Source organism: Chiroxiphia lanceolata, chromosome 2, assembly GCF_009829145.1.
Source record: "Chiroxiphia lanceolata isolate bChiLan1 chromosome 2, bChiLan1.pri, whole genome shotgun sequence".
NCBI classification, from domain to species: Eukaryota; Metazoa; Chordata; class Aves; order Passeriformes; family Pipridae; genus Chiroxiphia; species Chiroxiphia lanceolata.
The window spans coordinates 57090230-57109689 of record NC_045638.1 but is presented as its reverse complement, the minus strand read 5'-3'; the positions used below and the strand labels follow the sequence as shown (position 1 = coordinate 57109689).

General features: G+C 35.2%; 1 protein-coding gene and 1 long non-coding RNA gene across 29 annotated transcripts in view; one reads left to right on the top strand and one right to left on the bottom strand.

The window, feature by feature from the left end:
• Positions 1–19460, bottom strand: part of LOC116783191 — a 76178-nt gene that overhangs the window by 36853 nt on the left and 19865 nt on the right. The window contains exons 2-3 of the long non-coding RNA XR_004355548.1: positions 17399–17499; positions 12346–12395 (exon numbers count right to left, since the gene is read on the bottom strand). This is a non-coding gene — a long non-coding RNA (uncharacterized LOC116783191). The remainder of the gene's footprint in view (positions 1–12345; positions 12396–17398; positions 17500–19460) is intronic.
• LOC116783189 overlaps positions 1–19460 on the top strand; it is a 41845-nt gene that overhangs the window by 8458 nt on the left and 13927 nt on the right. For 7 of the 28 annotated variants that reach the window (XR_004355535.1, XR_004355529.1, XR_004355528.1 and 4 more), the window contains exons 5-6: positions 1875–2099; positions 2194–2272. Coding sequence is in view for 3 of the 28 variants with exons in the window: in XM_032680527.1 (XP_032536418.1) it covers positions 2194–2272; positions 4557–4639; positions 12010–12080; positions 13882–13897 (249 nt within the window). In the remaining 25 variants the exon portion in view is untranslated. The other 21 variants (XR_004355546.1, XR_004355544.1, XR_004355542.1 and 18 more) reach the window with 14 other exon arrangements.

The window sequence follows — 19460 nt, the reverse complement described above, 5'->3', positions numbered from 1 at the left end:
CCTGTCCATGTCAGAGAAGGGAACTGTTGAGACAGCTTCATTATTTAATTTCTTTGACTGTTTGGATGTTACCTCTGTTACTCTTAGGCCGTCAAAATTGTTAAACTGCGTTTTCAGCTCTCTCCAGAAACTGACTGTAATTTAGACTGCTGCTATGTGTCCCTGACCCATCCTACAACCTACACTCTTGGAACAGTGCAGAAAATATGCATTGTATTCCAATTAACTTAAATTGTGAAGAAAGATGTGGAGCTTGATACAGGGATAGAAAACAATATTAGGATCAAGTTGCATCGGGTTACCACATTGCATTGCAACTTGGGAAATGCTAAATCTGTAGCTGCGTGATTTTGTCACAATTGTCCTGAAAGGTCTGGTCTGTCCATTCATCTCAGTCAATGAGAAATGGGATTACACTTGCCAGAGGTACTGCTTCACTTACTGTTTAGGCACGCTAATTTGGCACATGTCTGATACTTTTAAACTTTCCGTGGAACCTTAGACAGGGGTCAAGATATTACAGTTTTTAAACAGAACTGTAGCACTGTAGCGTATTCTCTAGAAAGTTGAATTTCTCAGAGTAACAGAAGCCTAAGAGTCGTGCATATGAAATGTGAAATTTAAAAGCAGTAACATGAGAAGAAACACTGCCAGTCCATTATTGTAAGATAACCATCCTGAAATTTCAACTTTTTTGATTGTCCTCCTGCCCAGTTTTCAACCTGACAGCAAGGAACAAAAACCTGTGATATTCTTTTCCTTTTTTTGCTAATTTTCCTATAGTTTTTTTCATGAAATCAAAGCCAAGAGGAGACCAACTCATCATTACCAAAAAAAAAAAGAAAAATATCCAAACCAAACTTGCATTGTGTTTTGTGAAAATTTTGGTTTTTCTGTTAGATTCCCAAATGTTTTCATTTGGTCCCAGATTTCTTTTTTTTTTTTTTAATGTCATTGTTTCTCCAATGCTGTCTGTATTATAGGAATGAAGAAATGTTTTCTGCATGTTTATAGTATCTATTGGTGGTTCTTAGGTTCTTATAACCCTTATTACCATGAATCTTACATGGTGTCACCTGTTAAATATTATTTAATGACACCTAGGGCTAACCTGCTTTTAAATGGTTTATAATATATAAAAACATTGTAACTTATAGCATTTTCCTTTTAAACATCAAGATAAATGTGTTTTTAATAAGAAGAGTAAGGTCAAATTATGAATGTTAAGTTTTCTGTGAGCAGCAAAGTGGTGGTATATTCTTGTTTAACATGTTGGGTGCTCCCTGTGTTTTAAACACCTTCACTAAGTGCTTAAACTGAGCAAATAACTAATAATCACTGATTTTCATGAGGATTTTTGTTCCAAAAAGCTGCTCCTTTTTAGTCTAAAAATGACTAACACTAAACTGCTTTTTGTTATGTATTTTCAAAGACTTTGGTCTTGGATGCTACTCTGTGTGGTCAGACACTTTCACAATTACGCACACCTCAATAAATTCACAGGCTTATGCTGTGTCCCTAAAATGGGTGTTGTGGGACAGATTTTAAGAAGGCATAAGCACTAAAAAGTGACTTGCATAATAGACCAAAGAAACTAGGATAATTAATTTTGAGAAAATAATAATTAAAAGTTTAAATTTCAAGTATGTGTCAGTAAAAGCTCCCGTAATTTGCTGCCACTACATGTAAAATCCACAAGCAATTTTAAGCCAAAATTCTTTAAAGAACGAGCTGAAAATTCCTGTAAATAATATGCAACTTAGAGATGTATGGAACTCCTTTATTATGTGTTAAATGCTGTAATAAAACAGGCTATCAATAGGTTTTGCTGCATGTTACTAATTTTATTTTTTTTAATCTTGGTATTTTTGCAGGTGTGTGGAGGAACAGGTCCTGTTCTCGCTGTTGTTACTCCCACATAGGCAGACTGTAATTGATTATGTGTGGGTAGGGCCCTATTGAAATTCAGGAGATTCTGCAGTAGTGCGGGGTTCTTTTTGTGAAAGTTCAGTTGCAAGATCAGGACCCCACTGTGACTCCTAACTGTGAATTCTGTCAGTGTATCATTGATTGTGCTGGAACCTGCCTTTTGGGATAATGTATGTATTTTAGACATGAACTAATCATAAAACATTTCTGATTAGAAAATGATTATAATTTACATGCATTCTTTTAATTATGTTTTTTTGGCAGTACCAAATACTATATTCCTCAAAACTTCTTAATGGCACTGAGGCTTTGTGGATAGTTGGTCACATGAGAAAATTGAGCTGTAAGTACATTGAAATGATTGACTTTTTCAATAGTTAGTCTTTACTGATGTTGACAATCTAATAATGATAAAAAGTGAATCAAGAGGTTTGACTTATGTCAAATTACTTCAGTTCTTTTTAGAAAATATATAAAGTATACTCGTTAAACGATTTCATTATTCTTGGGTAATTCAACGTGGAAACCTCAAGTCCTTCTGTACTGCAATTAGGTAGAGACTTTTAATTTGTTTATTTTCTTTATTTTCAGAATAGCATGTCTGTGACTTGCTCTGTATTTTCACCCATAAACTTTCCGAAATGTATAGCTCTATAAAACCGTTTATATCACTAATAGTTGTGTAGATATTGCAAACTGATTTACTGAGATAATTGTCTTGCTCGGTTGACCATTGACATTTTAATAAATATATGCTTACACTCGTGTCAGTGTAGCTCAGTAGCTTGACTGAGCTGGCATTATGAGTGAATTTGATTATACATGCTGATTAGCGAAGTTTTAGGCAGGAACTACATATTACCCATATAATATATCAGTGGATTCACCCCAAAATAACTATAAATATCTATCCTTGCATTAAGGAGGGTGTTCTTTTCTTGTAGCTATGGGTACAGTCATTGCTTTGACTCCTATTTTTATATGCAAATGAGCAAAAACTATATGTAGGGATTTCCCTGTATAACAAAAGGAATATTGTAAATTATGCCCTTTTTTATGATGATGTATTTCCTTTCTGGTATTCAAATTGAAGAATGTTTTCAATTGTCTTAGTGTCAAAAAAATGGAAAAACTGGAAATGTTACTGAATTTGTGAATATCAAGGGGCTGTAAAGGTCTAGAGGAGTTGTGTGTAAGGACAGTTAGAGATTCTGTCTCGTGGAGCAAGGACACAGACAGTAATTGATGAGCGAAGGTTAAGGAGGACAGGATTATTTTTATTGCTTGGCACAAGAGCAGAATGAAAGGAAAATAATTTGAAGAAAGAGCATGACCAAAGAAGAAATCAGACTTGGATCAGAAGCAGACTAAAGACTCCAATTAAAAAAAGGAAACAAAAACAAAACTCCAAAGAAAACACAGAACCAGAAATTGGATGGCAAAAATACACCTGAAAGGAGAACTAAATGCATAGCTACTGGTATTTTTCTTTGCACTGAATATATGATAGATCTAAGTTTAAAACGTTTGGTAACTGCTTTTCTCTACTTTTTGTTGTTGTTGTTGTTGTTGATTTTGGTTTTTGTTTCGTTTTCTGTTGGAGGGGGGGATAAGGACTTTGAAGTTTTGAAGAAGATGCATTGACTAGTTGTGAATTACCTGTATAAACCGAGGATTCAAGGTGACAGTTACAACTAAGAACAGAGGACACTGGGTTGCTAAATAAAATTAGTGCTAAGCAGAAGCTGTAATTTCTTGTTCTAACACAAAACTTAATGATTTTGAAATGCATCATCTTCAACAGCGCTCAAACCACAATTTTATTATGTTCGTTACAGGATGGGAATTTTCAGAGTTCTAGTTTAAAAACTTTGATAGTGATTTTGTTGAGATTTTGCAGTATAAAATGAAATGCAGATTTCTCAATATGCAATGAAATCATGATTTGAGAACATTGGATATTTCATTTTGCATAAAAAAAATTGATTGGCATATTTTTAAAAATGTTTAGAACTATTGGTTTACTGATTTTGCCTTTTAATCCTATTGGCCATATATATTCTTACTTGCATTAAGTTGAGTAAAAGAAAGAAAAGTAGAGGGAGATTAGGTGACTGCAAAAAAAACCCCAAACCAACCTAAACCACAGCTCTTTAGCTGTGCTCTAGACCAAAAGAAGTGCTTCAGAACAGATCTAGTTTCAGAGGAGAAAAGGAAGGAAAGTGATGTGCCAGTGAGTGGGCTATGAGGAATTCCCTGGATGTTTCATCTGTATCTGATATTTTTCACTCCTCCCCACTGAGAGACAGATTACCTGGGTGTGACTGCTTCTCCTTCCCATGATGGCAGCTTCCCAGTACTTTGAGGGATATAGTGCTGGGGCTCAGCTCTGTTCTGCCTGCAGTAGTGCTGCTACGAACGCTTGGAAGAAAAGGAACTCTGAATTGTCTCCTGCTACAGGAGGAGCTGTACCAGCTCTCCACTACTCAGTGCTGCTAACCTCTGTTGTTGAGCACCTGATCTGATTGTTTCTTTGGTTTAACCTATGCTGTGATGCTGTAAAAGACTGAAACCAGGAGAAAAGTAAGAAATAAGATAACAAGAGGAGATGATGTTTTGGAATGTAGGGAGTGGGCATTTGCTGCACAGCTACACATTGTGTGGACTTGAGAATACCTCAAGAGCTGAAATGCTGAACTACAGCAACAGAGTAAGTTTCCTTCTGTGCACTGAGAAGAAAAACAAAGGAATGTGCCTGAACATTAAGCATGTTAGTTGTAAGTTCGTGAGATCTTTTTCTCTGTTGCTGTTTGCACTTGGCTTGTATCATGACTGTCCTGTCTTCAAACTGGATGTAGCATGTCTTTGTGTCGAATGAGACACTCCTCATAATCTAGCGTCATGAACATTGTTTTTCTTCAATCCTTAAAAGTCAAAACATGGCTGCAAAGATAGCTGTAATAAGTTAGTAATAAATGTGACATGAAAGAATTTTCTCATTTCACAGTATTTATGGGGAAAACAATGTTTTGTGTTTCATATACCTCTTGTTTTCCAATACTAAACAGATGTTATGCATGAAAATTTTCCTGAACAGTGCTCTCAGTTCTTTATTTCCAGTTAGAACTATTGGTCTTCTGTTAGTAGTTTTTTTCATATTTAGGTTGATACCCTCAATCTCTATATTCTCTATGAAAGACACTGTCATGCTGTCATTTGTTTTGTCATCAAGTCTAGGGTAAATCTGCATTTGGGAATCTTTTTCCAATCTTTTAGGGATGGTCATTCTTCTCTGTCAGATGATTTTATTTTTTCAGCCAGGTTTTTCATGGGTCATGTCTTTCTTGGAAAATCTCTTACTTTTGCCTTGACAAATTGCAGCCTTGCCATGCTTGTTAGCTAGTCAAAGTGTTACGCTACTGTAAATACCGTTTTCTGAACTTCCTCCTTTGCTATTTTCAACTTTCTCCTTCCGTTTAAAGCAATAAAGATAAGCTATCTGTCTTTATTTTCAAGGCCCATCAAGACTACTTCTACCTGATACCTCTCCTTCAGTATCAAGAGTTTCACTCTGGTTTTGATCAACATAGGATGCCAACTTCCATCATTCAATCATTACATTTTCAGACCACACTGGATATTTTCTTCTCGACTGCCTCTCATGTATTGGTTGACTTCTTCATAAACAGAAATGTTCACTATCTTCCTTTAAATTTCTTCTTAAAAGTTTTATGTACTGTGAAGCTTAAAACAATCTCACTAGACAACAGATATATTGCAGGTATATTAATGCCAACACATATCACAGTAGTACTGTGTCGTTGCATTTGTACTCTGCCATAATTTCTCTGTTGTCTCTTTATGTAGAATTTAAGCACATCTATATTTTGTTTTGTGTTTATTCATGGTCCAGCGTAATGTGAAGTGGTCCAGGGTAAGGCCTTCCAAGATTTATGGTAATACAAATAAATAATAATGAATACCCGCTGGATGCTGTAGTGTAGCTGTTAGATTCTGTTGTGCCTAATGTCACATCATATTTAATGCAGAAAGAAGGTTCTCCAACTAGAGGCCTCACAAAAGGGAAAGAAGTGAGTTGCAGCCAACAGAAAAAATGCTAGCCTCAGAGGCCTTCTCAGCTGTCAAACTCAAGTCAGTAGCTACTGGCATTGTATCCTGAAAGCATCCCTCTCTTCTCTTCTCTATAGCTATAAGAACAGATTCTCCCTCCTCACATAAGGAAGTAAATGCAAATATCACAAAGTTCTGCAGTGTGTGCAGAAGGTTAAAGGACTTTTTGTGCTTCCATAGCATCCTTAGTTCGTTCCCTTCCTGACACAGCCTCTCTTGGTACAGAAATCTTGAATAACCACAACTGTGCCATTTGTCAGTCTTTTTTTTCAAATGCCACTTGATTTTTGTTGAGAAGGAACTTTAGTTTTTATTTGGTATCTTGGCACATTGCTATCTCATAGTGCTCTGTTTCCATTGTGCCCTGAGGGTAATGATTCTTCAGAAGAGTGTTAAGGATGAATTCCATTAGAAATTCCCCAGGTCTGTCACCCTCTTTCTGTAAGTGAGCCTGCATGTAACCCTTTCCTTTCTTTCAAAGGGATGATGAAATATCAGAGTATAGGTCATACAGAGATGATGGAATGTTTAGTGCCTGGCTGATACAGAGATGGTAGATTAGACTATGCAGACAAATGATGCTGTATGTACCAAAGAAATTATAGTCAAATAATTTTATCAGAATAAGCAAAAAAACTTAATTACAAGTGGTTCTGTAGCTGAATAGGAGAAGTTTAATAAGAGCTCTGGGCTAGTTGATGGGATGGAGACAGTTGCTGTGAAATACTGTGGGAGATTGGAGCGGCTGTACACCCCAAAAGCTTGATTGTAGCAAGAGTCCTTGGTTATATATGTACAGACTGGATAAACTTAACATTCTGCTACATTACACCATCTTGCACAGGCTGTGTATTTAAATATCATCAAGAACTACTTTTTGGGCAAACAAGCTAGAGAATCCAGAAGAGGGGGACAGCCCTTGATTTAGTCAAGATCAGCACACAACAAATAGAAGAACCATTCAGTAGTGAGATATCATATTCAAGTTTCTCATACTTGTAGGAGAGAAAAAGATTAAAATAAAATGAAAAAAAGGCCCAGTGTTGTGTAAAAAAGAATTGCATACTAATGAAGATACAGTTTAAATAAATATTAAAAAATTCACAGGGGCTTTGTTTTCTGAGCCTAACCCAGTTGAATAAGAATTATCTTACACAATTCAACAGTAAAGGAAATTACTAGAAATTAATAGAGCTTTTTAAAAAAGTTAAAATCCAAGCAAGCAAAGCAGAAAAGAGCACAATTCTGGCAAGTTAAATGTAGACCTGTTATAAGGCAGAACAAAAAGATTTTGAAATGCAATGGGCTAAAATTCTAAAAACCAAACCCCATTTTTTTCAAGTGTAAATTTTGCTAGTAAGGAGGTAAGTTTAAGAGGTAATTGTGGTTAAGGAGAATATTGAAGACAAAGCCATCACAGAAAGAAACAATTGAATTCATTGCATTGGCAAGGTTTATGATAGAGATTAGGGACATCCCTACATAGAAATCATTTTTACAGGGAATAGTTCAGATTTGAAATATCAATAAAAGATGTTTTAACAAATTGATAGAATAAACTTTAATAAATTGCCAAAAAACATGTTCATTCAGTAGTCCTAGAAAAAGTCAGAAATTAAATTGGTGAGCCATGCACTGTGTTTTGTAATCTGTCATTTAAATTAGCCTTGATAACAGAGGAATGGAAAGTAATGTATTTGACCCTAGTTTTAAAAAGGGCTCTAGTGCTGGTCATGAACTAGTGGAACTAAAAAGTCTGGCTACCACGACAGATGAAATGCCAGTAAATGTGATAAAGAATACAGTTAATAAGAACATTGATAGGTGTAACAGGCGACCATCGTCTTGGGTTTTCTACAAGTAGTTTTGTCTTAGAGCTTTGCAAGTTATTTGAAGGGGTCAGCAGATTCACAGAAAAGAGTGAAAAAGTTTTTAAAAAGATCCGTAACCAAAAACTGTTAACAAAATGAAGTATAGTCACTTAGAATTCTTTGTGGATCAGTAAAGTGTTAGAAGATAAGGAACAGTGTAGCGGCTAATGGGCAGTTTTCACATTGCCGCCTCACAAAACTTTGTACTGGCACTTTTGCTGGTCCACCCGTTCCTAAACAGTCTGAAAAAGTGATAAAGATTGCAGGTGATAAAAGGAAAATATTCACAGTTGGAGTGAGACCTATTGTTGACCCTGAAGGATCTCACAGCAGGATCTGTGGTGATCCAGGAGCCTTGGCTGTCAGAGTGGCCAGATATTGCTGACCCCACTGTTCAGCCATATCTATCATCAGAGAGAGGCAGTGGCTGTTGGATTACAGCAGCCATCACACCGTAAACTGTGAGCTCAGCAGGCTGTGACCAGTTCTGCCACTCAGAAAGGCAGGCACTTGTAGCTGTTCTTTCTAACAGCAGGGGCTGCAAATTGAAGAGAAGATTCTTTCTCCCTGTTTCTTAGGGTTTCACAGCCTCAATGAGCCTAAAGTACAGGTTTTGAACCTGAAGTTCCTGCTTGCCACAGAGTTGGAATATCACTCTTAGTGATCAGGAATATCTTGCTGCTGTGAGATGCCAGGGCTGTCAAGCCACCTTACTGGTGTTTGCACGGATTTTAGCAGCTCCGGATACTTTTTTTTTTGCTATTGAAAATTTTCCAGCATCATAAAATATTTGTATTTTAGTTGCCCTTGACATACCTTACATCCTGTTGACCTGAGTGTCATACAAGCACATCCATAAGTAATTTGTAGAGATGTTATCTTTTCTAACATACTGTGCATATTTATGTGAGGAATTATGGTGGTGTCAAATTTTAGGCTCACCAAATTATAAGCCATATTCAAATGGTATAAATATGTTTATCTTGAAGAAATAATTTATCTAAAACTATTATGGTGTATTTTATGAAATTTAAACAAAATACTGGAAAGCAGTAGTGTTTTAAAAGGGACTAAAGAAAGGTGCAGGTGAACATGCTCTGTTTAACTTTCGTGTTCCATATTTCTTACTCTTGTAGTGATACATATATGTAAAATGAGGTGATTTGTGCATGTTTTGTATTATCTTCCCAAATACCCGTTGCTAATTTATATGATTCTGAAGTTGTCTTTGCTCAGACTTGAGCTACTAGGTGAATATGAGATGGAGGGGAATCTTTGTCTTATGTCAGAAAGGAACATGTAAGGGAGGAGACAGTGACTTCTGCTATAGTGTAGAAAAAGGTGATTTCCTGGTGTCATCCGTGAGTGACAAAAGAGGGATTCATGAGACTAGACAAGGCATATGGGTACAGAAGCAGTAATGATGTGCATTGATAGGTCTGGGGATTAGTGTATGTGAATGAAGAATTTGGAACAGGTATCAGAAAAGGAGTTTCTGTAAAGAGGTGGAAAGATCACAGTTGGATAAATATGCTGGTATCAGTTAGAAGTTACTTTACTACAAAGCATGGTTACAGCTCTCTAACTGACTCTTGCTCACTCCACACCTGCCCTAGTTATACCCTTCCCCATGTCTTCTGGAACCTCAGCTTCTTTTCCAGTTCCTGCACATGACCCTTTTAAGTGGAAAACCTACTTTTCTGCTTACTCCAGGAACAGTTACACACGAAGGTTCAAATGGTCCTATAAATCTCTCCTAACTAAAGCTTCTCTTCTGTCCCACTATACTTCTGCCTCCTGCATATCGGGTTCCACACTGCAGATGCAAACAGACAAATGAATCATAGAACAGAATCATAGAATCATTTAGGTTGGAAAAGGCCCTTAAGATCATCAAGTTAACTATAAACCTAACAGTATGAAGTCCACCACTAGACTGTCTCTCTAAGCGCCATGCCTACATATCTTTTAAATTCCCTGGGCAGCCTGTTCCAGTGCTTGACAACTCTTTCATTGGCCTTCTCTGGTGCTCCAGCACCTCAATGTCTGACTCGTAACAAGAAGCCCCAAACACATTATTGGTGGTGTAGCCTGACCAGTGAATACAAAGGGATCCAAATGAGATGCTGTGGAAGTGCTGGGTGAAAAAATAATGCTTCTCCTTTCCAACATACAGTTTGCACCTTCTTCAAGTGGGACATGTCCCGTCATTTGAAATCTGCTGATCATAAATTAAGTAATTTGTTGCTTTTCCCCTCTTCATGTAGCACTCATAAGAATGTGATGATTTTTTTTTTCCACATGGTGAGTTATGACTTTTAGATAATGTTTGTCTTACTAGACAGCGGAAAAAAAATCTCAGGTTTCTAAACCCTGGTCCTTTTGATTTACACTTTTCTGTGATCTATGACCTTCCTAAAAATAAATGAATAATTTCAGTGCATTATTGCATCTACTGGCGATAAGTTGAAGCTTATGAACAGTATGGTTGCTTTTCTTAATTATTACTTTGCTGATCCCTAGAAGGTTGTTCATGAAGACTAAAGAGTCAGCAGAAATATTGAAAGCAATGTGATAGGGCATCCCCTTAAGTGCATGCGTTTTTTCAATGCAGTGGGTTTTTTTTGTCACAGATATTTTAATAAGTTTTAAGCTTTTATTTGACAGTTTTGCTTCTTAATATTGATTATGATTGCATATTTATGTCTATGACTAAACTTAGCTAACAAGATGCATGATTTCTGCTAGAGTTTAAAATTCAGAAATTAATAATCCTTCCAGCATGTGACCATACGAACAGATTGTGTACCAAGATGACTGTAACAATAGTAAAATAAAGCATACTTTTTTTTCTTTTTGTTAGAGGGCACGTTATTTTAATAGGAAACTATTCTGGTGTTTCTTTCTTGGGCAGATTTCTATAGTGCATGTAGAGATCATTCTTTTAGTTAGTCAATGTTGGTTCCTAAAAATTTGTATTACTCTCGTTGCTTGTCATATGTCATATTATCTTTAAGACTGCAGGAGTTCATGATTCCTGAGAGGTAACACCTTGAAGTTCTGGCACTGTCTTCTACAAAGTAACTTACACTGAGCTAACTTCCTGTTACCATGTCAGTGAAACATCACATTTGATATTATGTGAAACAGCATTTGATATTATGGCTATTAAGCTACTTGAAAAAATATTGTAAAGATGGATTTTGTGTTTAGAAGAGCTGGCATCTAAAAATATATGTAGTGGTTGCAGGCAATAAATGTTGTTTATGAATTGTTACAGGAGAGAAAATATTTACATTTCTGTACAATATGCTAGTCTTAACGCTAGCTATTTTTATCTTCTACATATAATAAGGTGGTTATAAAGTGTTTAAAGACATAAATAATTTCATTCGTTAAAGCATTCAGTGCATCATTTAGAATGGCTACTAAAGGAGAGAAGTGAACGTGCACTTCTCTTAACAGATAAGCATAAAAATAAGGTACCAGAGATAATGATATAGTTCAGATCAGTAAAAATCATTGTTATGTTTTGCTGTGTGAGCAGAGCTCTTCACAGAATGGTGATTTCATTCTAAGACTACAGTTATCTAAATAGATTTTCATTGATTAACTTTATTCTGGTGATTTTATGAATTTGTTGGAAATGAGAGAACACAAACACTCACTGATCTTCAGCTATGCTAAAACCTTTCAGAACTTGGTATTTCACCCCAGGATTGGATTCATAACCCTTTTAAAATTTGGAATTTCAGAAATTGTGCAGGTGAGTAGGAAAAAGCAAAGAAAGAAACTGAAATGGAGAGGAGGAAATTATTTTCCTTTATAGAGGGAAAGGAAAGATTAAAAAAACTTAATGAGCATAGGAGAAATAATAGGGTGAAAGGGAGGAGTCAGGTAAGTGTTTACAGTAATATTTTGTATTTAGTGCTCAGATACGTTATGCTTTGTGCTTACATGGAAAACAGAGCGAGACTTCAGTTTTCTGACTAACTGCTGTGCTGAGTTGTACTTTACTCACTGTGCATTTTTATTTTAACATGGTCTCTTCTAAGAAAGGCTTTAAATTGACTTTCAGGGCCAACCTGAATCACAAAATGCATTCTCCTACTATAAAATGATGACTGCCCCAATGTTCTGTTTTCCCAGGTTAGCTCTTAAAACCCCCACTATTAGACATGACCAAATCAAAGCCATTTTTTAATATATATTTCTGTTAATTCTACTCACTAGCATTTGGGAAAGAGTGCAGGCAGGCAATAACAGTTAGGAGTGGCAAAATTTGTGTGTAAAACCTAATTGTAATAATGCTGAAATTGAAAATAGAAACTGCTAATTAATCATTATTCAGCAGGACTAGGCAAAGTCAATCCTTTCATAATCAAATCTGGCTGTAGAACAATGGATTACTTACATTGGCATTTGTTACAGGTTAGACATCAGTATGTGGATTTCATCCATAAGCTGTAATAAAATAAAATAAATTAGGAAATTGCCAAAAAGTTTAATTCTGTAATTTGTTCATTTATGTGCTTAGTTACTGCATTATTCCTATGAGTATATATGGTATTATAGCAGAGTAAATCTTTAGGGAAATCTTGTGTTTTAAACTGAGCAATTAACTATTATTCACACAGTGAGTATAACTGGTCTTCATGAATTACCATGCAAAAACCTGTTTATTTTTATCTACAGAGATAAGGACCTCCCATTTTCTTACATTCACTCAGTGGTATGCATAAAACACCTCAACTGTCCACCTGAGCAACACTAGTGTAACTGAGCTCTGAGCAGATGTACAGCAGTAAATGTACATCCCCTCTAAAACTGCTCCTTTGCTGACTGGAGACAGAGAGTGGAAAATGGGTGGAGCAGGGAGAGGCCTTATGGTGCCAGTTCACAATTAATTTTGAAATGATAACATCTACTTTTTGGAATATAGTGTATTAATTTCTGCTGATAGAGATAGGTCTACATAGGAACTATTCTATAAATTGCTGTGTGACAGGTTTCGTTTTCCTGTGCCATGTCTGTGTCACTGAGCAGCAGTTTTTAAGGGCACCCAGTGAAGGTCTGAATACTGAAAAACTGACATAACTGTACTATTCATATTCATTCATAAAACTTTTAGAAGTTCTAAATAAGAGACTTCATGCTGTATTTTATAATCAGCCCTTACTGTTATGTTGTGAATGTTGTGAATACAGAATCCCAGTGATGTCAAGCTTTAATTTTTATTTGCAGCAGATAAACATAAAGCCCCAGTAGTACTTAATTAGTTTTAACAGAAAAACAAACTTCCTTTATTTTGTTAGGGTCGATCTTCATTTTTGTGCTCAGTGTAATACACACAAGTAGTGTTTGGTAGTAAAATATTATGCCACTCAAACATATTACATGGTCTGTGTGGATGAAAGTAATTTGTAAATATTCCTTGTTCAAATTAAAGGAAGTTGAAAATATGCTGTATCTCATTTTAATCCAGATGTTGTTATCTGTAAGTTTTCAGCTTTAAGATATGATGCTAGGTTTGTAAATACCTAGTGAACTTCACAAAATTAATTACATTTCAACTATGTGATTCAAACTCTAAGATTCAGACCTTAGGATGGGATGAATCGCCCTCTGGAGGTGCCCATTTCAGTCTACTGACTTCACAGGAATCCTCCTCTGAACTGACTTGCTCAAGCTAAAGTTAAGTGAGTGGGCTGTCACCTTAATTGAGGAATAACTGAGCATTTCATACCGTACTAGGTCTCTTCTCTAGACCTCTTTAAGACTGGCTGCCTTATTCCTCACCTTTTCTGTCAGTGTTCTTGTACTGTTTCTAATATGAATAAACACAATTGTTACAGTTGCCATTTTCTGTGTATTTTGTTTTTCCTGTCCTTTTTGATCTTATTATCTTATCTTTCCCTGTTTTTTTTTCTCTTTTCCTGACTCTTTTTAGCTACCATGCCTTCTGAAGCTTTTCACTTGCTACCTCTCTGACAATCCATGTTGAAAGTATTGTCCTAACTTCTGATGTGAAAGATTGCTGATCCTTCCTTTGATGCTGATACCAGTATTTTCTGGGACTGATAGTACTGTAGTGAAGACATAGAAAAAGAAGAATATGGCACTCATTAATTTTTTTATGATTTTGAATAGTTAAAAAATATTGTTCTTCTGCCTTCATATAAAATGTGCTGGTTTCCTAATGTAATTGTGATTTAAAGATGTTTGTAGAAATGTAAAATCAGTGTGAAGAGTATAAAATCCATATTAAAGACATATAGATTTAATAAAATACAGCTCTAGTCTTTATTTTAACAATTAATTTCTATATGGCTCACTTGCAGAAAGTGGGGGAGACTTACAAAGTTGGTTACTGGTAAAGTCTGACTTATTAAAAGGTGAAATTATTTTCCTTCTCCCTATGGTAATATTTTCTTGATTTATCTCCTTCTCTTGAGTTCTCTGTCTTCTTCCCTTCTTTTTTGGTTCCTTCTGTTAACCTAAGTTTCTGGTTCCTTTCTGCACTGGACTCTCCTAACTCTTTTGGTTCAATACTGGTACTTTTTTTCTCATATGTGTGCATCCATTTGCCTAAAATATTGCTTTGAGCATGATCATATATACTCAAGAATATATATACTTCTAAACACTGGATGGATCTGCTATTGTAGGACTTCAGTAAGGAAAAGAAGAAACTTAACAATTCGGAGACAGCATTTAAAGTTTTTTATGATAAATGTGCCTTCACAAGATCAAAGTACCTTGCTTCCTGCATCCATGGAATAATAATTATGGACAGAGATAAACATTCCTGTAAAAATAAAGACTTATGGTACTTGTTCAATATAGGAATGCTAACTTAAAAGGAGCATCTGAATAAAAGCAAACATGCTGTGTTCATAAATGGTATGGCATAAGTTTTCAGATTTTATTTGCAGATAAAGAAAAATGCTAGTGGAAAGAGTGCTTTGTATTGATATTGATATTGATATTAATATAAGGAGTTTAAAAAAGACAACTAAAAGATATAGATCCATAAAATCAGGAGAATTTTTGAAAATCAGACTCTCTTATAGCAGAAATATTAAATAAAAGTTATTTTTTTCTATGGGGTAGCTACCTACATATTTTATTATCTATACAAAATGTCCTTTAGATAATGTGAATTTGGATTACAATAAAAGGAATACCATGATAAAACATAAATAGTGTTTGTCATCATACAGTTCAGAACTTTGGTTTTAGGTGTGTAAAATAACTCTGAAGCCTCTTCTGATTCTTAAAGTAATTTGCAGTAATAATAATAGAAGTAATAATAGCAATATGCAAGAAAATGATTGGAGATGTGACTGAGAATGTAATTTATGGTGCCTAAAAGTTTTTAATTAGTGTAGTTACAGGCAGTACTTTGCATAATTTTGAGGGCATTAAAAAAGCACCTTCTCTGCCAGATTTTTTTACTGAGCACGAGGATGACATTATAGACAAGGATTAGAAAGCAGAGGAAATTTGGAATCTCTAAAACAGTTACACCAATGATAGAGTCTGTGTTGAACAATAGTAGCAGGAAGATTTTTGCCAGAAAGAACTTGCATCAACTGCAATGATTTTTGTAAAAAAGAACTATATGAAATCATCCATAGAAGAAGAAAGAATATTAAAAACTATGTAAAACCTGATAGGACTTTCTGGGGTATATCCTCAAATGGTATAAACTGGCATGCATACATTTAAGTCAGTATTGCTTACTGAAGATTTGTCCTTTTTATTAACTATATAATGCAGTACAAATCCTGAAATAATCCCTCACTTAATAGTCATGTTCATTTTACAGCAGAGTAGTTATGGTATAAAGCCTTACTCATCATGAGAAATAATATAATTCTAACAATGGTGTATTATTGTTAGAAGGAAGTACACGAAACTGACTTAAATTAGTGTAGTTTTAGAAAATTAGTTTTGAGAGTACTGTATTGATATAGCTTGTTAAGGTACAAAACTATTGTTTTATAGTATTCTTTAATTAGTACTACTTGCTTGATAGTACTACTAATCTAGAATTTAGACTTGTAGTTTGAAGATAATAATATACTTTGTATATTTTTGATTTGCAATTTTTGAGTGATAATGTCTCAGTTAAAACAATCAGTTAAAAAGTCTTTATTTTTAGATATATTAGGAACATTGAGGAAAGCATAGCTGGAAATACTAACAAAACAGGGAAGATTTTTCAGCAAATGAGTAAGTGTAACCACAGGAAAACATCTACAGGAGGAGAATGAAGTTGAGTGAATTGCTACATCAAGATGTGAAAACATACTTCATCTATAAAGTCCTGCAGGAAATAATCATGAAAGGATAAGTCTTTCTGTTCATAAACACAGTTTAGGTTCAGGTGTATATCTAAATCTTGAGAGGTGCAGTACCACTACAAATTCCAAGAAATGTTCTTTGATCACATTACAAACAAGTCTGGCTAAGACATAAATAGAATATAACTATCTGTTGCAATGTAAGGAATATAAGGTGAGAGAAGCATAATTTATAAAACAACCACTCTGCTTGCAGATCCTGAAATTCACATGGCTGGCAGACACAGAAATAATTTCACAAATGAAAATGGAAGATGCAAAATCCCTGAAGATTATGTTGAAGGATTGATTCATTTATCTTTCTCTAGGTTTATGAGGGTCTCTATGATCATCATATATATATATACAGACATTTTACATGTATGATATATATAGATATATTGCTATGTGTATGAAAATGTATGAAAAACTGTAAAAGAAGAATTTGAGTTACGTGCAAGAGGTGTTTCAAAGTAGGTTACAGGAGGATATTTTTGTATAGTACTTAAAACAACTGGAAGAAGTAATAAGAGTTAATTCAGTCCTGGATCTGATAGCGATCAGGAAAAAAGAGATACTAGGTCCAGAATTAAGACCTTATGACTGTACAAATCTTCTGGTTTCATAGAAAGACCAGAAAAAACATATCGTGAAAATCACTGATGGGAAGGTAATGGGTTTGAAGAGTAATAGCAGACAGCTGGTTCAGCAGTAACATTACGATAGACTATGAGAAAGATTCTGCTGTAAATAAATGTTTAGTGAAGTATAAAGTAGGTGAAAGGAAAACAGAATTGGAAATGGGAACTTTAAGCTCGCCATCATGCAAAGATAAACCGAAGGAGAGCTTGGACCATATGATGCTGTCTAAGGGAGCCTAATTATTGACTTAGTATCATTTGGGTAATATATTCTGAAAACGTGTCAGACTTTTAAAGAAACATTAGAAAGCAGATTTTTCTCAAGTTTCTGGAGTGTTTAATTTTTTCTTTGTTTCCAGTAGAATAGTACTGAATAAAAGGAAATCTAAGACCACTGTCTACAAATCAGAACATTTATTTGAAAAGATAGTTGAAGTGGCAGCTAACAGAAATGCTAATGGAAAGTATAGAAAAGTACCTGCAGATATGAAGGGGTCCAGATTCTGTACCCCTGTTCTGTCCACTGGAGGTAGCACAAGGTAGCCAAGATCCACTCCTACTCACAGGCTGAGAGTTTGCCTGCCATGGGGAAGTCACAGTCAACCCTTGTCTACTCTTCTCCCATGCCAACAGCTCAAATCCTTTGCATAGATCTGGTAACAGGTTCATAAGAAGGCACTCTACCAGTTTTTGATGGCATTTAACTTCTTAGATCACATCTATACTAGAAAACAAAATGCTCCACAACCCAGTCAAGAGTCATTAGCAAATTACAGCTCACATTCACCTGGCTAACCCTTTTGCTCTCTTGAGCCAGGGTGGCCTTGTTCATACTGCCTATAAGAAGACTCCCTAACCCACGCTATTCCCCACATCCTGCAGTGTCTTGCCTGAGTGCTTGCTGGCCTAGGTGAGAAGCATACCAAAGAGCAGGCTAACAGTTAAATGGCGTGGATTATTATATGATGGAGCTCAAGCATGTGCCTGAGCCCTGTTTAGCTCAGTAGCACAGATGTAATCTTATGCACTACATCCAGTTGGCAATAATTACAACTGTACTAGCCTGCTCTAAATCAAAAATGCAATGGCATGAAAACCAGTAATCTATAGGTGTCTTTCAGACCATAAACGTCAATGAATGTATTAAGTTTGGGTATAATGTGTGACAATTAAAAGGGAAGAAAGCATAAAAAATCTAATAAAATAAAACCTGGTAAATTAGGAAAGTCAGAGGAGGACAATAAAAGGAAAAACAATACTTGGCTGATGTAGAAGCATTTTAAAATTGAAACTGTAAAGCCAGTTAGATGAGTGAATATTCTTTTCAAGATAAGCAAGGTTACAATAAAGAAGTCAGTATAGGACCATTTGGGTAAATGGATTTACTTCATTATTAAAATGAAGTTTGGGTCCCACCTGTGTGGACCTCCTTGTAGGATAAAAGCCTGAAATATAATGCATTAATGCTTATAGCATTTTATTCTGAGACTTTCAAGAAGGATCTAATGCTGAAGTGGACATGCTTCAATATAAAATAGTCACCTCATCATGCACATGATAGGATAAGGATTCTACTGAATATTTATACAGTTTTCAAAAAAGGATATGCAATAATGTCTTGGGATTAGCGTAATCTCTGTACTACCTGGACAGTTTTTCAGCATGTGATATAATTACTATTAGGTTTCAGGTCATATTTGACCAGTTATTTTCATGATAATTTCTAGTTTTATAGGTTGTAGAAAACTATGTGCAGAAAAAACTGCACAAAAAGAAAAAATAAATTTACATTCATAGACTACTTTGTGACCTGAGATTAACATCTTAAATCTGAAGACAGAAAATAAAAAAGAAAAGGAAAATGTGGCAAGTCAGACAATGTTGGAATATGATCTGTTAGGGTTCAGTTGAGTATTATCTTTTAAGTCACTCAGAGGTAAAGAGTGACTCAGATAAAAACAACATGCAGATTCTGAAAAGATATCAGCTACTCTGGTGGGTGCTGAGGACATAAAGGACATAAATGAAATAAAATGGGCAAAATTTTAGGATGCTATAAATCAAATAAAAATAGCCAGAGTTTGAGAAGTAAAATTGGAAGTAGGTGTTTGGAAACAGTTTTTAATAGGAAATTATTCTTAATGGAACACTGATAAGAAAATAGACCATCTTAACAACTGTTCAGCATAAATTTTCCTGTTAATTTAGTATTTGGAGAAGCAGTCCTGCAGAAATGCAGGCAGCTTTTCTGGAGGAACTAAGTGGCTATTCTGGCTTTACTGTATTGCCATCAACCAGATATGCAGCACAGTAGGGAACTATGTTAGGAAAAATCACTTCTGTAGTATGAATGTACAATTCTGTACCTTTGGCTTGCTTTGACATCAGTAGGAACATATTTTTGCCAATAATAGAAACTACATTTGAAAAAGCAAGAGAATATCAATGAAGAATATAAGAAAGTAGAATTATATAGATGAAGAATAACATAGAGCAAATCTGTCACATATATTACATACCTAACTGAAAAAAAGAAGTAT